Below are 17276 nucleotides of genomic sequence, written 5' to 3' on the forward strand. Positions count from 1 at the left end.
TTGCTCCAGAGATTCTGCAAAGGCTCTGCTACTTGACGGTTTTCACTCTCCTTCGATCATAATCACTATCAGCATACAGTCGTTCCTATCTAAAGTAGAAATGAAGTCAGAATACTACCCCTGACTCTGAGTTAAGAACCACCAGCTACTGTTCCAATTATTGATTCCCCTTTCACTCGTAGACTCTTCATCCTTTCTAAACCTATTCCAGTCAGCTTCCCTGACCCTAACCCCCACCTCCACCTAAGCTGCCTGCACTCTAGTCACCAAAACCCTCCGTGGACTGAATCCGTTGATTCATTATCAGTCTTTCCTTCACTTGACCTGTCAGCACCATGTAACGTAGGGCATTACTGCTTCCTCCTTGGTAACTTCTCTCTCTTGGTGTTCAGGATGCTATCTTTTCTGAGTGTTCTTCCTGCCTCACTGGCTGCTCCTCCTAGTTCAGCTTTGCTGGTTTCACCTCTTTTCTCAGTGTCAGGTGACCCAGGGCTCATCCTTGGTCCTCTTTTTCGGTCTGCACTTACTTCATTGGTGATCTCACCCAGGCTCATGCCTTTAAATACCAACTCTGTGTCAATGTCTAAATTTATATCTCCACGCCAGAGCTCTCTCCTGAACTTTAGGCTTGTGCATTCAATAGCTTATGTGATATCTCTACTAGCACGTTCACAGATATCTCAAACTCAACCAGCCCAAGTTGCACTTCGGATATTCCCCTACAAACCCCACGGCCCTCTCCATCTTGGGTAAGGGCAACCCCAATTCTTCCAGTTTCTTAGGCCCAGCATGTTGGAGTAATTCTTGAATCCTCTTTATTTCTGTCACCCCACAAATGATCCTGGAATCACAACAATCCTCCAGTCTCTGCTTTCAAACTATTTCCAGCAATCCAACCCTCCCCACCACCTCCGTTCCTACCACCCTTGTGTGAGCCAGCATCATCTCTCACTGGGATTGCTGCCTCGAAGCTGGCCTCCTTTCTTCTGCTCTTGCGCACTCCTGGTGAGCCTCGACACAGCAGCTAGAGAAGACTTTCAAAGCATAATTGAGGTCCGAAGCCTGCAGTGGCTCCCGGTTTATTTGGAGTCAGAGTCCTCTGAAAGGCCTTCCATCTTTAGGGCCCTGTACTTCTCTGACTTCACTGCCTTTAGTTCTCTCCCTCCCTTTCACTTCCCACGCGGATCTTGCAGTTCCCAGAACACCCTGTCATGCTCCTGCCTGAGAGCCTTTGCACTGTGGGTTCTCTCTGCTTGCATAGCCCTTCCTCCAGATATCTGCATGCATGGTTAACTCTCACCTCTTTCAGATCTTTGCTCAGTTAACATCGGTTCAGCAAGGTCTCCTCTGTGCACGCCCCTCCCCCCACGCTCAAAATCTCCTTCCTTCATCTACTTTCTTTTTGCAATGCAATTTATTACCTTTGGGCATACTCTACAATTTACTTATTCATGTGTTAATTTTTGATGTCTTTCTTCCTCAGCTTAAAAATAAATTTCAAAGGGAAGGATCCTCATCCACTGATTTACCGCAAGCACCTAAAACAGTGTTCAGCACACAGTAGTCATTAAACATTTGTTGCTTACTTCTTAATGAATGGAATATTGAATCAGGTCTTTGGCTTTTCTGCCTTCCAAAGGCTGAGGCTGAAAAGTGATCTTTTTGAACTATAAAGGCCAACGATGAAGTTCAGTGCATCCCTCCCCAATGCATACAGACAGGTCCCTTCCAGTCCCACTGACACATCTCTTGGGGTGAAAAGCCTTGACTACTTCTCTTAACTTGGATCTGCTTTCTTTTTCTCTTTCTAAGGCCAAAATCACCTTCCTGGGACTTTCTATTTTCTTTTTGTCTACGGTTGAAATTGCCCTCATTTATTCCCAGAAATTCCCCCATGTTCTTAATTTCTTTGCTCAAGACTCTTTGGCAACTTAACATCATAACTGGTCTTGTCCTGTAACCTGGAGCAAAAGAGCTGGAGAGGGTGGGTGGAGAGGGCTGGTCCAGGCATCTGTCTATAAGGAGGAGGGTGAAGAAGAGCTGGTTGTATCATGGTCCAGCGGCCCAAGTAGTTGCTCTATCACAGAAGCCACAATTTGCATCTTGTTCCCATGACTTTAAGACAGATTTCATCAAATGTTTTTCTAAAATTCAGATGCATTATACTTAAGGCATTATAAAAAATAAGACGTGAATAAATGAATAATTGATCTATAAACCTGTTTGTTACCTATTAAAAATAAAAATAAAACAGCCAATAAGGTTAGTTTGATATGATTATTTTTCTTGAGAGCCTCCACTGTACTGATTCTGAATGACTGTAACTTTTATTCTGCCACCCCCCCACCCCGGGGTGGGGGTTCTCGTTATACTATGTGGGGTAGGTGACTTCTCAAAAAAGGAACTGTGCTCTCTGGGACTGTTGGAGCTCTAACTTAAGGTCGTGGGCTAAGGATGTCAACAGGACTTCATTAAAAAAAAAAAAAAGTTTTGTATGTTTTCTAAACCAAAACCCTGACACCAGAAAGGTAGCCTGTAAAGATTGATTCCTGAACCTCAGGGATTTGTTGCCATCCCAAGCGCCTTGCCAGACCACGTTTTTACATCTCCACGAGGCAGTCATTTAACTGTAGCTTCTGTTCCCAGGATTTGAGTATTTCATTGTCTGCTTTGGGTTAAAGTCATTACACATTCTGCAAAGGGGTATTTTGAAGGAGTATCTTGCTAACATTTTAAAAACCAAAAGTCTCGACTCCTTAGCAAAACACCTCTCAGGTTAGTGCTATCTTTGTAAGACTCTCTGTGGTATCATTAAAGCCAGATAAAGTGAAATTGTTCCTAAATTGTGGATAGCTCTATTTATAGTTCTGAGCTTCCCAGAAAGTTAAGGATTAATGATTTTTTTTTTTAAAAAAGCTGAGTTGTTTATGTTTTCTTTCATAAATAAAAACAAGGGATACAGGGATGGGCTAAGAATTTCAGAGGTTTTATAGCTCATATTAACAGGTTTTTACTAATATCTGAAAAAAAATGGAGATGCTGGTATTGATTATTAACTTGAGGATCCCCTGATGTGTAATAGATTGTACTACTGCTCAGGAATATCATAAGGAGTGAGGAGTGAGCGTTGGGTATGTGTCAGGGAGAGGTCTCCAAAGGTAAAAAGGGGGCTAACCTCTGACACTTTCCCCATGTCTCATGGGCTAGCTTTTATCCCAATTATGTTAGAATATTTTTATGATAGTCCTAATAACCATCAAGCAATTATATGTCTTTTAAAAAATGGAGAAAAGGTGTTGATTTTATAGTGTGTGACGGGGGAGCTACTTCTCTCTCTGAATGTCTCCAGGAATGTTTCTGGCCCTGCTAGCCTCCCCCCTTGTTTGGTGGTTTTTTTCTCTCCTCGGTTTAACTTTTCATCCCTACTAAATATTTGCCTAATGCTAGTTCAAGGACCCTTCACAGCAAACTCTGCATGTCTTTGTTCTGAGCAGTAAAATCTCATTTTGCTCCTATCAGTTTCACAAGTTCAAAACTATGTACAAGTGTAGGAAGTGGTTTTGAAACATGCAACAGGGGATATTTTCTAGAAACTCGGATGCTCTGAAAAAACATTAGCCTTCCTAGAAAATGTTCCAGATATGCTTTCAGTAAAATCTGAATTTTGTTCTTAGGATGAGTTGGGTGTGTGTGATTGTTAGAAAGCATAGATTTGCCCAAATATTACGCAATATCCTTTGTGACATAATTCTGTACCAGAGTAAGAATTTTATTCGTCCTTTCATAAAATTTGAGGGTTTTATCTGGACCTTTTTTAAGATGAAAAATTGAAAGTGCTGGGAGTCAGGACCAGAATAAGACTTGTGGAAACTAAAGGCAAAAAATATTTTGGTGCTCCTTCCTCTGCACCTTACCACCCCCCATGCTATTCAAACGTGAACCACACTAAGCCATAAAATATGTCTAAAGGAAATTCTACAACGTTCTGACTTTTCATATGATACTTCGCTACTTCAAAATTTTTTTTCTTCAAATCTGAATTGTTTTAAAGCATTGTGTTGGCTTTGCAGGCGCCTTTAATACATGCTTGCTAATGTAGCGCGGTGGGGGTTGTGCTCTACGATGCGCAAGGACTGTGCAACACGCGCCCGGTATTTTTGCACCTGTTTGCATATCACGTGCAGGAAAATTGCAGAAACAGCCAGCGCCTCCCTGAGACTAGGGGGAGGTGGGCGGGGGAGACCCAGGGAGCCTCCCGTGAGCCTTTCGGGAGCCTTCCGGGAGCTGGAAACAGTCTGGGAGGCAGCCCACCCCGCCTCCGTTGCGGGCCCCGCCCCCGCCTACGCTGGGCCCGCGGCGCGAGGGGCGGGGCCGAAGTCCTCAACCAATGAGCGCCTGCGGGCCGGGCGGGACACGGGCCAGTCGCCCGGGAGACCCAGAGCACGGCCCCGCCCCCCGTCCCGAGCCTCTGGCGCTCAGCTGAGTGCAGGCTACAGTGCTAGCTGCGGTCCTAGCGCCCCGCGTGAACGCGCGATGGGCAAGTGGTGCTTCGGGCGAAAGCCGGGCCGCACACTCGGACTCCTGATGCTGGTGATCTTGAGTTTCCTGGTGTTCCGCAGGTGAGAGAGCCCCGCCCGGCACTTGCCGGACTCCAGACACCTCAGCCTTCCACACCCGCAGTTTTCGCCTCCCCTCTCACCTGAGGGAGGCAGCCCCAAGAGTCCGCGTCCCGCGAATTACGAGTCCCCACCGGGAAAGGGTATCCAGCCTCTTCTTTTTTGGGTTGGGCGTCCCTCTCCACACTAGGCGCTTCTGCTCCTGCCTCGAGATCCAGGCTTCCAGGTGACACTAGGCGCGGTCCTCTCAGTCCCCTGGCGTCTGTGCCCTAGAGCTTCCCCACTTGTGATGCCCGGGCTCTGCTTTCCTCGTGGATACTCCTAGCTCTCTGGGAAGGCCAGCAGAGCTAGCCTTCAGGTCTCTTTCAGATGTCCCCCGATCACTGCTCCGCCCCTAGTGCCCCTTGGGGAACCCGCTTCTACTGTTCTCCCGGGTCCCCACATTTCCTACCAAGCCTGCTGGGAGGCTTCTCTATTCACCAGAAGCCAGAGCTCCAGGGATCACAGCTATGGTCTATCTCACTTGCTCAGCGCAGTCATGAGATCGCTGTCCCATGGGTCCTCCAAAATTCTCAATCCTGGATTTATTTGCCCCACTTTAGGATTGATATGTCTTCTCTCTCCAATTTCCCACGTTGGTCAGTCATCAGCTCACTCCTTCCCAGCCCCCTTTTACAAAGGGTTATCTGTGCCGAGTGGTTGTGTTAGTTGTAGAAGGACTTACCCACAGCCTGTGTGGGTGCCCTAGCCCAGAACTTTTGTAAACTCTATTTATAGTATTTTACAGTCCTGACCATGTCTTTCAGGTCGATGGCTGGCACTTTCCATATTCAAAACCTCCAGTGTTGCTGGGAAAGCAGACCAGCAGTACCAAATGCTTTGGCACTGAAAATTAACGTGAAGCAGGTGATGTGGGGGCACACACAAAACCCCTTCAGCTTTATCTTTTGCTTCCTCCAATCCCCTTTGTTAGTTTCTCCGAATTTCCTCTGGGAGGTAGGGATGGTTTTGATGGAGACGAATATCTGAATGTTTTTGCTGCTACAGAACACATTCAGAAACTCTCTTTCCACCTTTTTAAGACTTATACTTTGTTTTACCTCTTCTTGGCTTTGGAGTTGGTGAGGATGTCATAATGTTGTTTGAGAGAAAGAAATGGTGCTCTTCTCATTCTGGGGCCCAGAAAACTTACGAGGCATTTTGTTTTCCGAGTTGTTCCCAAGACTTTTTTCCATCTTGTCAGTGATCTCTAATCCATTCCTCTTTGAAGACTGGTCCTGGCTCTTGTAGGATGCTCAGCCTTCCTCCTGACGCAAGGCTGATGCAAAGCCCAGAGGGATTACTCAAAGCAGAGTAATGCATGCAGCAGGGTATCAAGGAGCCCACACCCCAGAGAGAAAGGCTAGAGGTGTGCAGGTAGCGTGTAGTTTGCCCATTGTTGGAGGTCAAGGATATGATAGTCCCTACAGGGGCATTGAGGGGCAGCTCTGAGGGGCTTGAGTTGGGCCAAGCAGTGCACCCTAATAGTCCACAGGAAAAGGTGTAGGAAGGAGGCTGGGTGTTTGTTGGTGTCTGGCAGGAAAGAAGATGACGTGTCAGGTAGCCGACTGGCTGTGAAGAAGCCTGAGCTTCTCATAGGGGAGTTAACCATGTCCCTACCTGGGTTGGAGTGGCCATAGCAGGAGTCAGTCAGGGGCTTATGGAGGTGCCTGGGAATAGCTATAACTCAAGCCCGAGGAAATGTTTGAAATGCTTAGCAAAGTCGTTGTTATTCCTGATATCCCTCCTTTCTCAGCAAGTCAGATGGAGGCCAGAGAAGCTCTGACCCAAATTCAGGGCCATCTCTTAGGGTCCTTCAGAATATATGTCTTTGGGCATCTTTTAAATTTAATCACCCGCATGGTATTGGGCTTTTTGCCCAATTCCTCCTGTTTGCCATGGCCTGGACACCAAGGATTATCTCTGGAGGGTAGAGGAGAACACACGCTTTGTCACTTCTTCTTCTTCTTTGTCACCTTGCTCTAGCTTTGACTGGATCATTAACTGAGTGGGAGGTGGGGACCCCTCCCAGCTGTTGCTGGGAATGTGGATATGACAGTGGAATATAGGTCACATGGGAATTGGCTACTCAGCTGGCAGCTTTGTGGGGCTGAGCTGTCAGGATCAGCCCTTTTCCTGCACCTCAGAAGGCAGGTATTTGGGTGGGGGAGGGTGCTGCTGGGCTCCAGCTTTTGTTCTTTCCCATGAACTTTATTGGGCTGGTTCATGATCAATCATAGCTGTTTGATTATATCACATCCAAGAAATAGGAGGACCAAGATGACTTTTGAGGATGATTTCAACCTTTGGTATTTTTTTAGCTTGAACAGTGGTCTGAAATTACCTTTACTGCAGTGTAATTGTCACGCGATAAGCCGCACATGTTTAGCTTGTACAGTCTGATAAGTTTTTGTGCACATATCTACCTGTGAAAATACCACCACAATTTGGAGAGGGAAAATATCCATCAGCCCTAGAAATTTCCTTGTGCCCCTGTGCATCTCTCTCTGGCCCTTCTCTGCTCCCCCACTCCTAAGCACACTGATCTGTGGCTTTCTGCCACCATATATTAGTTTGCATTTTCTGGAGTTTTATAGAAATGTAATCCTAAAGCATGTACTCTGTTTTAATTTGGCTTCTTTCACTCAGTAGATTATTTGGAGATCTTTGATGCATATCAGTGTGAACCGTGTCTGAGCTAGTTGCCTTTCCTTGTCTTTCCTCCTCCCACCCCATGGACGCAAGAATGCCTGCTTGATATGATCAAGGCATGGTTTCCACTCAGGACTCTTTTCCTCAATATAAATGCATCACTGAGCAATAATTCAGTTAACTCTGCATCTCTTATACCTGATAGTTTAGCTGGCAAAAGTCAGGAGAAGAAAGTGGCGAGGTAGGCACCCTGCATCATGCCTTCTTAAAGGTAAGTTCATCTGTTTGCCCAGCTCTACGTCACTCAGTGCTCCTACACTGTGGATTCTAGACTCCATACTCTTCCTGAAGGAAAAAAGAGGAGAGCCTATCAAAATCTTCTCTTTATAGAAGGTGGATGACTTAGCAACATGATCTGGTCACTTTTTTTTTTTTTATAATGATTTTTTATTATATTATGTTAGTCACCATACAGTACATCCCCGGTTTTCGATGTAAGGCTCGATGATTCATTAGTTGTGTATAACACCCAGTGCACCATGCAATATGTGCCCTCCTTACTACCCATCACTGGCCTATCCCATTCCCCCACCCCCCTCCCCTCTGTAGCCCTCAGTTTGTTTCTCATAGTTGATCTGGTCACCTTTGATCCAAATCATGGCCAGTCCTGCCTTCCAAGAATGTGTGGACAAATTGTGCCTCTCTTCCTGGGCTTCTGCGAGGTCATTGGTTTTATGAGCTTTGCCTGTTCTGGGACTCTACCCTGCTTGAGGCCTGAGTCATATTCCCTGGAATGTTTGAACACTTCGAACACTGTTCCTTTCATCTTCTAGTAGTGAAGTTTTCAGCATCTGGGAAGTGTCTCTTTCAGCAGGTAGTCATTTCTCTGACACAAGCGGAGAAACATGGCTATCTGGGCAGTGCCTCAGTCAGAGAGAGAGAGGTAGGATGTCTGAGCCACCCTGTGCTGGGAAGATACAGTTGGCATTGAGATTCTTTCACTGCCATACTAGCCAACTGAAGGGTACCAGAGTATCTTAGAGCAAGAGCATGGATATTATTGCTGTATTTGTGATTGAAGGGATTGTGATAACCAGGAGATGCAGGGCAAAAGCTACACAGCCTTGGCAGCAGAAGTATTGGAAGGTTGGCCAAAGAGTTCTCTGTACCTTGGGTCAAGGAAGTAGCAAGTGAAATAAAAGCCCTTAATCTTTGATGAAATGACTCAGAGTTCCATTATATTGCCTTGAATGCTCTTCTAATAAAGATTCAGGAGATGCTGGAGTTTAGAGAGGTCTTTTCAGAACATTTAGCACCTGAAAAAGACTCTGGAGGCCAGCCCCCCTCTCCCTGGTTCCTCCCCCCTCATCCAGCACAGTTCTTCTGGTATAGGGATATTTGCTGCTTCCTCCCCACTCAGTTTTATTTCTTGCTTAAATCTTTTGCTCTGGATATTAAAGGCCCTGTTGAAAAAGAGTCCCTATTGTGTGAGACTTCTGGGAAACAAGGGCAGAGGTGTTTTTAGAGGCTAATGGTAATGAAGCAAATAACTCTTGACTGAGGTTTACTAGATAGAGACTCTTAGTAGATGGTACTCACTGCTTTCATGCTCCCACACTCAGCAAGACAGGTAGTGGCATTTTTCCTTTCAAGAACATGCTGTGTTTTCCTGCAAAGTTTATTTTGTGAGTAGGTAATCTATGTAAAGGATTAAATATTCAAATACTATAAGGAGGAAAATAAAGCCCCCACTCCTGGCCCTTAGGCAGCCCTCTCCACCCGACCAGAGGTGATTACTAATAATGGTTTCTCCCAGGGGCATTCTGTGCATATATAAGAAGGCAGCTATATGTATTACCCCATTTGTCCATTAGGGATATAATTTATTCAAACAATTCCCTATTGATGGGCATTGATTGTTTGCAATCTTTTATTTACTGCAAAGTTGCAACGTATGTTAACTACACTGGAATTAAAATAAAATAATATAAAAACAACAACAAAAAAACCCCCAAAGATGCAATGAATATCTGTTGGGTATATTTCTGTCCCTAGAATTGCTGACCATATGAGATATTCATTTTAAATCTGGATAGACATTTAAAATAAGTAAGTAAAAATAAGATAAGATAAGTAAGATAGCACATTCTATTTCTGTTGGATCAATATGAGGGAGATTCTGAGCTCTATAGTCCAAAGGGGAAATTCTGTTTAATCTGCATATGTATAGCTTCTTTGTGTCTTTAATAACTAGTCTGTCTCTTGTATATCTATGTGCATAAGTCTCATGTGGTGGATTTTAAAAAATATTGAACATATTTATGTTTCCCCTGTTTCATGAAGTCATTTTATTCTCATTCCACAAGCATCTCTAAGAGCAGTCTTGCTATCAGTAGAGTCCTCTGGGTTATCTAACAGAATTTTACCCCTTTCTAGGTTGAGTTTTAACCCTTTTTTATTTATGATGCCACAATGGAAATTTTCCCCCAAATGAAAAATTTCTGTTACATAACATCAGGATATTTTTATTAATATGTGGTTGATTACGACTGTTCGTATATGGTTGAGCAGTTTTATTGCTTCACCAATGGGTCTCAAGGTGTTGGTGTAATAAGTGTTTATTCACATATAAACTCCCTACATATTCAGATGTCGCCCTTTGAACCAGTAGCATGTCCCTGCAACATGTAGGCAGCCAGTTGGCCTGACCTGCTGGAGCCTGGGTGCTAGGCCATTTCCTGGCTTACCAAGAAGCCTTTTCAGAGGGAAGGACAGAGGTACTAAGGTTGCAGTAGTGCCACTGACCTGCAAAATGCTGCAACATGACCTCGCATCTCTGCAAAATGAGTATACTAGATTTTGTAATGGAAGGTTCACGCCCTTTGGAAATATTTAATGCTGTTCCAGCAAAGCAGGAGCCTAAAGCATTGGGCCCAAGCCAAGGATCACATTCAGGGAGCTGGATCAGCTACAAGGACAGAGTTCCATTTTGCTGGGGCTGAAGTTCTTGGGGTTCCAGGATTGATCCAAGAGCCGTTATTCTGGATTAGAGGCATTAAGGGCACTGGCCTGGGCCAAAGAGTGGGCAGCTCCTTCCTTAGGCCCTCAAGCTCCCTGGCTGAGGGAGGAGTGTACAGCCTGAAGACTAGTAAGGCCAAAATATCCTCAAGTGGGCAGTTGAAGGGAATGGGATGCCCAAGGAAATGGGACCTCATGGGAACCTGTAACCCTCTCAGAATCTTGGAGTGAGGACTAGGAATTTGTACTTAGATCCAGGTGAGGAGATTTCTATGCGTGATGATGTCTTTTGGGCAGTTGAACATAACTGCCATCTAAATAATGGTCTCTGGCATGACAACTTGGATGAACAAAGAGGTGAGTGTTTTCTTGATCAGTATCTTTAATGCGATGCCTTGGACTCACGTGCGGGGGAACCTCTGCTTGGGGTGGCCCTAGCAGGATCACAGTGCACCTGGAAATTGGGTTTGTAAGTTATCTCCCAAGTATACGTTATATATAGTGACAAAATCACCAATCCTTAGGGTCAGCGAAGACTTACGCTCTGTGAATTGAAGGACTATTTCTGCAGATTCCTACCTCATGCACTGAGTTTGTCCACACCCTTGGCCAGCCTAAAATGGCAATGGCGTTGCCTGGTCTCTGCTGGAGGCCAGTATGCCTCAGAAGTTGATGTTGTCCCTGCCACACCTGGTTGGGTGGGTACTGGTTTGTCTGAATCTGGTCAGATTGTGTTCTATGACTGGAGGCTGAAGGAAATGGCTGGGACTCCAAGTGAAGCCCCCCAGTCCTGCTATGGCCCCCATTGCTGATCAATATTTGCAGGATTTACAGGTGACATAGGGTTGCCTTCTGGCATGGCAAGAGCCTTTCAGACCTGCCTTGCTGAGCACACTCTGTTCAAGGAGATCATTCAAGTAGGTGACTGGATCTGTCTCTTCTCCCACCCCACCTGGAAGACCGTCTCTGAGAGCTGACAATCAATTCAGGGGCCCATTTCACATGAAAGAGGTTGTAAGCTTGTCACCAGCTCATCTGGCTTTTTTCCCACTCAAGCACATTAACCCAGCACTTTGGACCATGTCCAGTAACATCCGGCCGGTGTGGAGCTGGCACTGTGTCCTTTGTCTTCATGATCCACGATGGTGATAAAGTATAAGAAGGATTCGTTCCTCTACCCCCAACATCTTCCCAGTCACTGCCTGATGGCAGCTCCTCACCGTAGGGAACTCAGGCCCCAAGTCCTCTGCCTGTGGTTTTTGCCTATAGCTTGCACAGCCTATTATCACCTGCCAAAAGGGATGGTAGCGACCAGAAAGTGGAAGTCTTGTTACATGGTGTGAGGCCCTGTCAGAAATCGCGACACATGTGCCTTCTTCCAGGAACCTCACGTGGACAGTGGACAGGGTATGGCTCTGAGCAGAGCAAACCTGAGGACAAGTTAGGTCAGTGACCAAGACCTGCTCTTCAGTTATTTCTCAGACTGAAAACTTACTTAGCCTGCAATGAAACAAAGATACAAAGGCAACAGAATTTCCAGGAAAAAGTAATATACGCTCTAGCTAGAAAGAAGGCAGATGCCCTGGTCTCCTCAAAAAAAGTATCAACAAGGGGCGCCTGGCTGGCTCAGTTGGTGGAGCATGTGACTCTTGAGCTCAGGGTTTTGAGTTCGTGCCTCACAGTGGGCAGAGATTACTTAAAAGAAAGGAAGGAAGGAAGAAAGAAAGAGAGAAAGGAAGAAAGAAAAAAAAGCAAGCAAGCAAGCAAGCAAGCTTTCTGTAATCTAAATAAATAAATAAAAGCTTTCCAATAAAAGCTTTCTACAATCTAAAGAAAAAAAAGTTTCAACATGAATTACTTGCTCCCTGGAAAAGCCACAGAAACCAGGGTTTCCTAAGGATTTGGTTAGCTCCTTGGTAACAGGCCTAATTTGGAAGGAAAGTCTCTCTGACCTGATGTAACCACACAGTTTCCAGTTTCTTTATATTGTTATTACTAAGTTAATTACTCAGGAAGCATGGGGGTTGTTATTAATTTATGATCACTAGTACTAATGACTGTTATCAGTATTAATAACTATTTGCATGGTGCTTTCTCATTTATGAAGCTCTAATGTGTATTATCTCATTTTCTTACAGTGAATTCCTTGGAGAAATACCACATTTATCATCCTCATTTTCTCAATGAATTCATCCTTTTCATTAATAGATTAAAAACTCATTTAGTAACCTACCAGAACACTTTCAGAAAGGAAACAGTTGAATTCTCCAGAATTTGGAATTTGATAATGAGCTAGCTTTGTTGTTTGCAGTGTTAGCTTCATACCTCTTAATAAGCGCTGAGAGGAAATATGTTTTAAAAAATCTAGAAAATGATAGCACATAAAGACAGTAGCAAACAGAAGCTCTATCCAGGAAGAGATTATATATACATATATCAAAGGATGAGATACAGATTAGTGCTTCTCAAACTTTACCTTGGGGTCTGGTTGAAATGCAGATTCTGATTCAGGTCTCAGTTAAGGCCTGAGTTTCCGCATTTGTAGCAAACTCCAGATGAAGAGACTCTGCAGGTGCAGACCACATCTGGAGACATAAGCCCAGAAGGAGGTTTCCTAATGACTAGTTACCAGCTAGGGGACAGATTAGGGAGAGTGTGTTACTAGCAGGGAATGTGTTGGAACAAAGGGTCACAGAGAGTGCTTCCAACCCTGTCTACACCTCTGCACTGAGTGGGTGGGGAGAGGGAGGCTCTCACAGCATTCGGAAGACACCTTAAACAAAAGTTAAGGTCAGTGATGTGAGCTTGGTGAGTTGGAGATTGTTCTTTTGAAGTTCTGGCCAGTGAATAAGGAGTGCTGCCCAGTGGAGTGATTGCTAAATTGTATTTTCACTGTCTTTAAAAATAATGAGATTTTGTGTGTGCTTGTGTGTATTTTCACCACTGGACCGCCAATATACCCCCTGTGTTTAAGAAGAGAACCTGTCCATCAGTTCTTCCTCAGTCTAGCCTGGGGTGAGCCTGGAGGGTGGGGCACCTGAGGGGATGCCTGGGGGTGTCAGGTGGGGAGAGTAAATAAAGCCTAGTGAGTACATGAGGCAGGAAGGCAGTGTGTGTTCTTTGGAGCGGATACGGTGAAAACTAAAGGAGACCAAACTCCACTGTGTGTATGAGAAACTTCAGACACAGCCAGAATACCAGGAGCTTGTGGCCAAAGGAGAGAGTGGGGGTGGGAAGAGCCAGAGCAAGGAGGTGGCTAGGAGGCCCAGACAGTGGTCATGGGGGCCTGAAGCCTCTTTTGAGTATCCAAGGCCTCATCCTTTAGGGCAGAGTTGGCAGTTTCCTGTAAAGAGACACATAGAAGGGGCGCCTGGGTGGCTCAGTCGTTAAGTGTCTGCCTTCGGCTCAGGGCATGATCCCGGAGTCCTGGGATCAAGCCCCGCATCAGGTTCCTCCGCTGGGAGCCTGCTTCTTCCTCTCCCACTCCCCCTGCTTGTGTTCCCTCTCTCACTGGCTGTCTCTATCTCTCTGTCAAATAAATAAATAAAATCTTTAAAAAAAAAAAGGGACACATAGTAAATGTGTTCAGCTTTGCAGACTACACAGTGTCTATCATAGCAACGTCACTGTGCCCCAAAGTAGCCACAGACAGGACTGAAGTGAGTGGGCATGGTGGGGTGTCAGTAAAACTATTTATGGACATTGGAATATGAAGTTGATATACTTTCTTGTGTCCCAAAATCTTGTTTTTTTTTTGGTTTCTTTCCAACCACTTAAAAATGTGAAAGACATTTGTAGCTCGCTGCACAAAGACAGGACGTGGGGTGGCTTTGGCCCACACCGGGGGTTTGCTGACCGCTGGTCAGGGCGCTGGGTTGGTTTGGCCGGATCCCGGCGGATAGACATTTCACTGTAAAATTTTAGAAATTGTAATAAGATGGCACAAAATCTTGCATATAAAATGTGATTAGACAGTAAATTAAATGGTTTAAAGTGGAGAGATTGGGATTATTCCATATTAAGGACATAAAAAAAAACCCACTGAGGCTGTTCTCTCTAATATGCAAAGCATGCAAAAATAAACATTTCAAATAGTGACAAAACTTTTATAGCACATTACAGAATATTCCACTTATATCTGACCCTCACAGCAGTTAGGACAGGCATTCACCCCATTTTACAGAGGAAGAAACTCACGCCCACAGAGCTAGTGTCACTGACCCAAGGTGGCCATGCTACAAGTGTAAGGCCAAGATTCATGTCCAGATCCTCCTCTTACAGACACTGTTCTTGTTTTCGCTTCCCCATATTGGTGGTCCTTTGGAAGAACTGTATTATTATTATTTTTTTAAGTAGGTGCCATGCCCAGTGTGGAGCCCAACATGGGGCTTGAACTCATGACCCAGAGATCTTGATCTCAGGGCCTAACCGACTGAGCCACTCAGGTGCCCCTAGAACTGTATTCTGAAATACAGAATAAGTCACTTGGAACATGGAACTTTTCTCTTTAGAGAAAGAAAGCAGTAGTTAGGTCCCCAGGTTATCCACAAATGACTGTTTTAACTGTAATATAACACAACTGTAGTCCTGCAGAGCAACAGGAGTTCTGGGTCTCGGGGGCTGTGAGAAGTAGGAGGGAGGGGGTCAAATTAATTTTCTTTCCCCATGAGTGGCCGTTGACAGAATTCCCAAGTGGTCAGTGATGTCTGTGGCACTTCTGTCTTCTTGGCCTCCTGCTGTCCCATCTCTGGCCATCAGGGTCCCTGATTTGTCCTATGCCCTCCTGTAAAACCCTCCAGGGGCTCAGCCTCACCCGATCTGTGGGGGAGCTTGTAAAAACTGCCGATCCCAGTGCTCCAGCTCCACCGTCACTAACTGGTCAGGGGTGGGGCCTGCGCATTCCGTTGTTTTAAGCTTCCTGGGTGCTTCAGATACGGGGCCATCTTTGAAAACCACTGTGGCTAAACCCAAACTGCTCTTCTTGTCATGTGGCCAACTTCAGCCAAGTGCTAGGAAGGCTGCTGAGGAAGCGATGTCACACCATTTTGGTCTCCCGCGTCCTGCATCCATTTGGTTAATAAGCCTGTTAAACAGAACTGGTCAATATGTTTGTCCTGCCAGCTCTGATCACAACTGCCCAAGGCCAGACGGTCGTTTCTGGTCTCGAGCAAAACTTCTCAATCTCTCTGTGCTGAAGAATCATTTTCCTTTTCTTCTTTAAGAGTTTTTCCCCCCAGTGTGACTTTATCAAATACATCGAAAACACATTAATAGAAAAAGGAAATGAAGAGGTAAGATTCACAAAGTACATGCCCCAGTCTTTTATGATGAGCTTCAACGGACATAAAATGACCCTCATTGCTCTAAAAGTATCTCAGTTTCCATACCAGTGACAGACTAGTAGCAGGCGGTTAGGGGTGGTGCGTGCCAGTGTCAGGCCCACGCCCCGGAGGGGCCCCAGGCTGGGATGTGTGCTCACAGGGCCTCCTCACCCGTCTGCTTGCTGGTCCTGAGTACATATGCTTTCAGTTTTCAGTGCCTTTGCCCCAACTGCCCTCTCCTCTCTTATATTCTCTGCCTTCAAACCTGTGAAAATGTCATCTTCTGGATGAAGCTTTCTGACTCCATCTGGATGATTGAGATAATTTCTTCATTTGACAATTACATGTGTGTATTTATATTTATATTCATATTTATATTTATTTATTTCAGCTACTGTCCTCTGCCATTGCTAGGCCAGACTACCTAATCTGTGGAGCCCAGCGCATAATGAAAATGTGGGGCCTTTGTCTAAAATGCATTGAGAATTTCAGGATGGAGATAGTGTGTCTGAAACCATGTGTACAGTGTGTGCTCTGATACATTTATATATTGTAATGTGATTGCCATCGTAGCAATATTTATCACATGACATAATTATAATACAATATGGTCTATATTCATTTTACAGTGGATTGGATCTCTATGGCTTATTGGACTACTTGTTGCAAGGGAGCCTTCTGAGCTTGGGGCCCTGGTGGACTGCATGGGTCCCATGGCCCAGAGGCCAGCCCTGGCCTTATCTTTGTGTTTGCCTTACAGCAGCACTCATGACACTGACTTGTAATTATCTGAGTGTGCACTGAGGTGGAGAAGACTGTATGTGTCAGAATGCCTTATAGGGACCGTGAAGTCTGTGGTTTGGAGGAACTTTGGTAGGATGGGAGCCAGCTTTCTGAGGGGCATGCACACCCGCTGTGGATTGTCACTAAATGCCATGAAAAGTATTCCCAGGGACGCCTGGGTGGCTCAGTCGTTAAGCGGCTGCCTTCGGCTCAGGGCATGATCCCGGTGTTCTGGGATCGAGCCCCACATCAGGCTCCTCCGCTGGGAGCCTGCTTCTTCCTCTCCCACTCCTCCTGCTTGTGATCCCTCTCTCGCTGGCTGTCTCTCTCTGTCAAATGAAGAAATAAAATCTTTAAAAAAAAAAAAGTATTCCCATCATTAGCAGGGCTCTGGCTGCTTTACAGTGTCGGGTATGGAAGTTTATGTTCAAAGCTGAAGCACTTGGCATTGTAGGTGGAGGAGAAGCTGGCTGGCATGTAGGAAGGGATGCAGCTGGAGGACAGGGCTGTGGCAGAGATGGAGAGAGAGTGGAAGGCATGGCTTATCCCATGAGCAGAGTGGGAGAGTCAGCAGTGGGATGTGTGACGTGCATGTGCCCTCTGCCCCGGTGACCTCCACTACTGGTCCCCATGGCGACCAAAGCTCTGTGAAGGAGCTGCCCCTTTGAAGGACACAGAGAATTGTCGAGTCCAGAATCAAGATTGAAGCTCTCAGCCTAATTTTGGTTCATGCATCTCTGTTTCTTCTAAGAGACGACAGTCCCCAGTCCGTGTGTATCAATACTGATTGACTGGAGCAATTTGGGCCTTAACCAGAGCATGTCGCTCAGTGGCACAGTTTTAGCCG

General features: G+C 45.5%; 1 protein-coding gene across 3 annotated transcripts in view; it reads left to right on the plus strand.

Moving 5' to 3' along the window:
* The first annotated feature begins 4463 nt into the window (after positions 1-4463).
* LOC113259842 (beta-galactosidase-1-like protein 2) overlaps positions 4464-17276 on the plus strand; it is a 47479-nt gene continuing 34666 nt past the window's right edge. Inside the window, exon 1 of one of the 3 annotated variants that reach the window (XM_048217496.2) lies at positions 4464-4619. In XM_048217496.2, coding sequence (XP_048073453.1) covers positions 4534-4619 — 86 coding nt within the window. In that variant the 5' untranslated portion in view covers positions 4464-4533. The remainder of the gene's footprint in view (positions 4620-17276) is intronic. The other 2 variants (XM_057316875.1, XM_057316874.1) reach the window with 2 other exon arrangements.

This window comes from Ursus arctos, unplaced genomic scaffold (assembly GCF_023065955.2).
Source record: "Ursus arctos isolate Adak ecotype North America unplaced genomic scaffold, UrsArc2.0 scaffold_22, whole genome shotgun sequence".
Lineage (NCBI taxonomy): Eukaryota > Metazoa > Chordata > Mammalia > Carnivora > Ursidae > Ursus > Ursus arctos.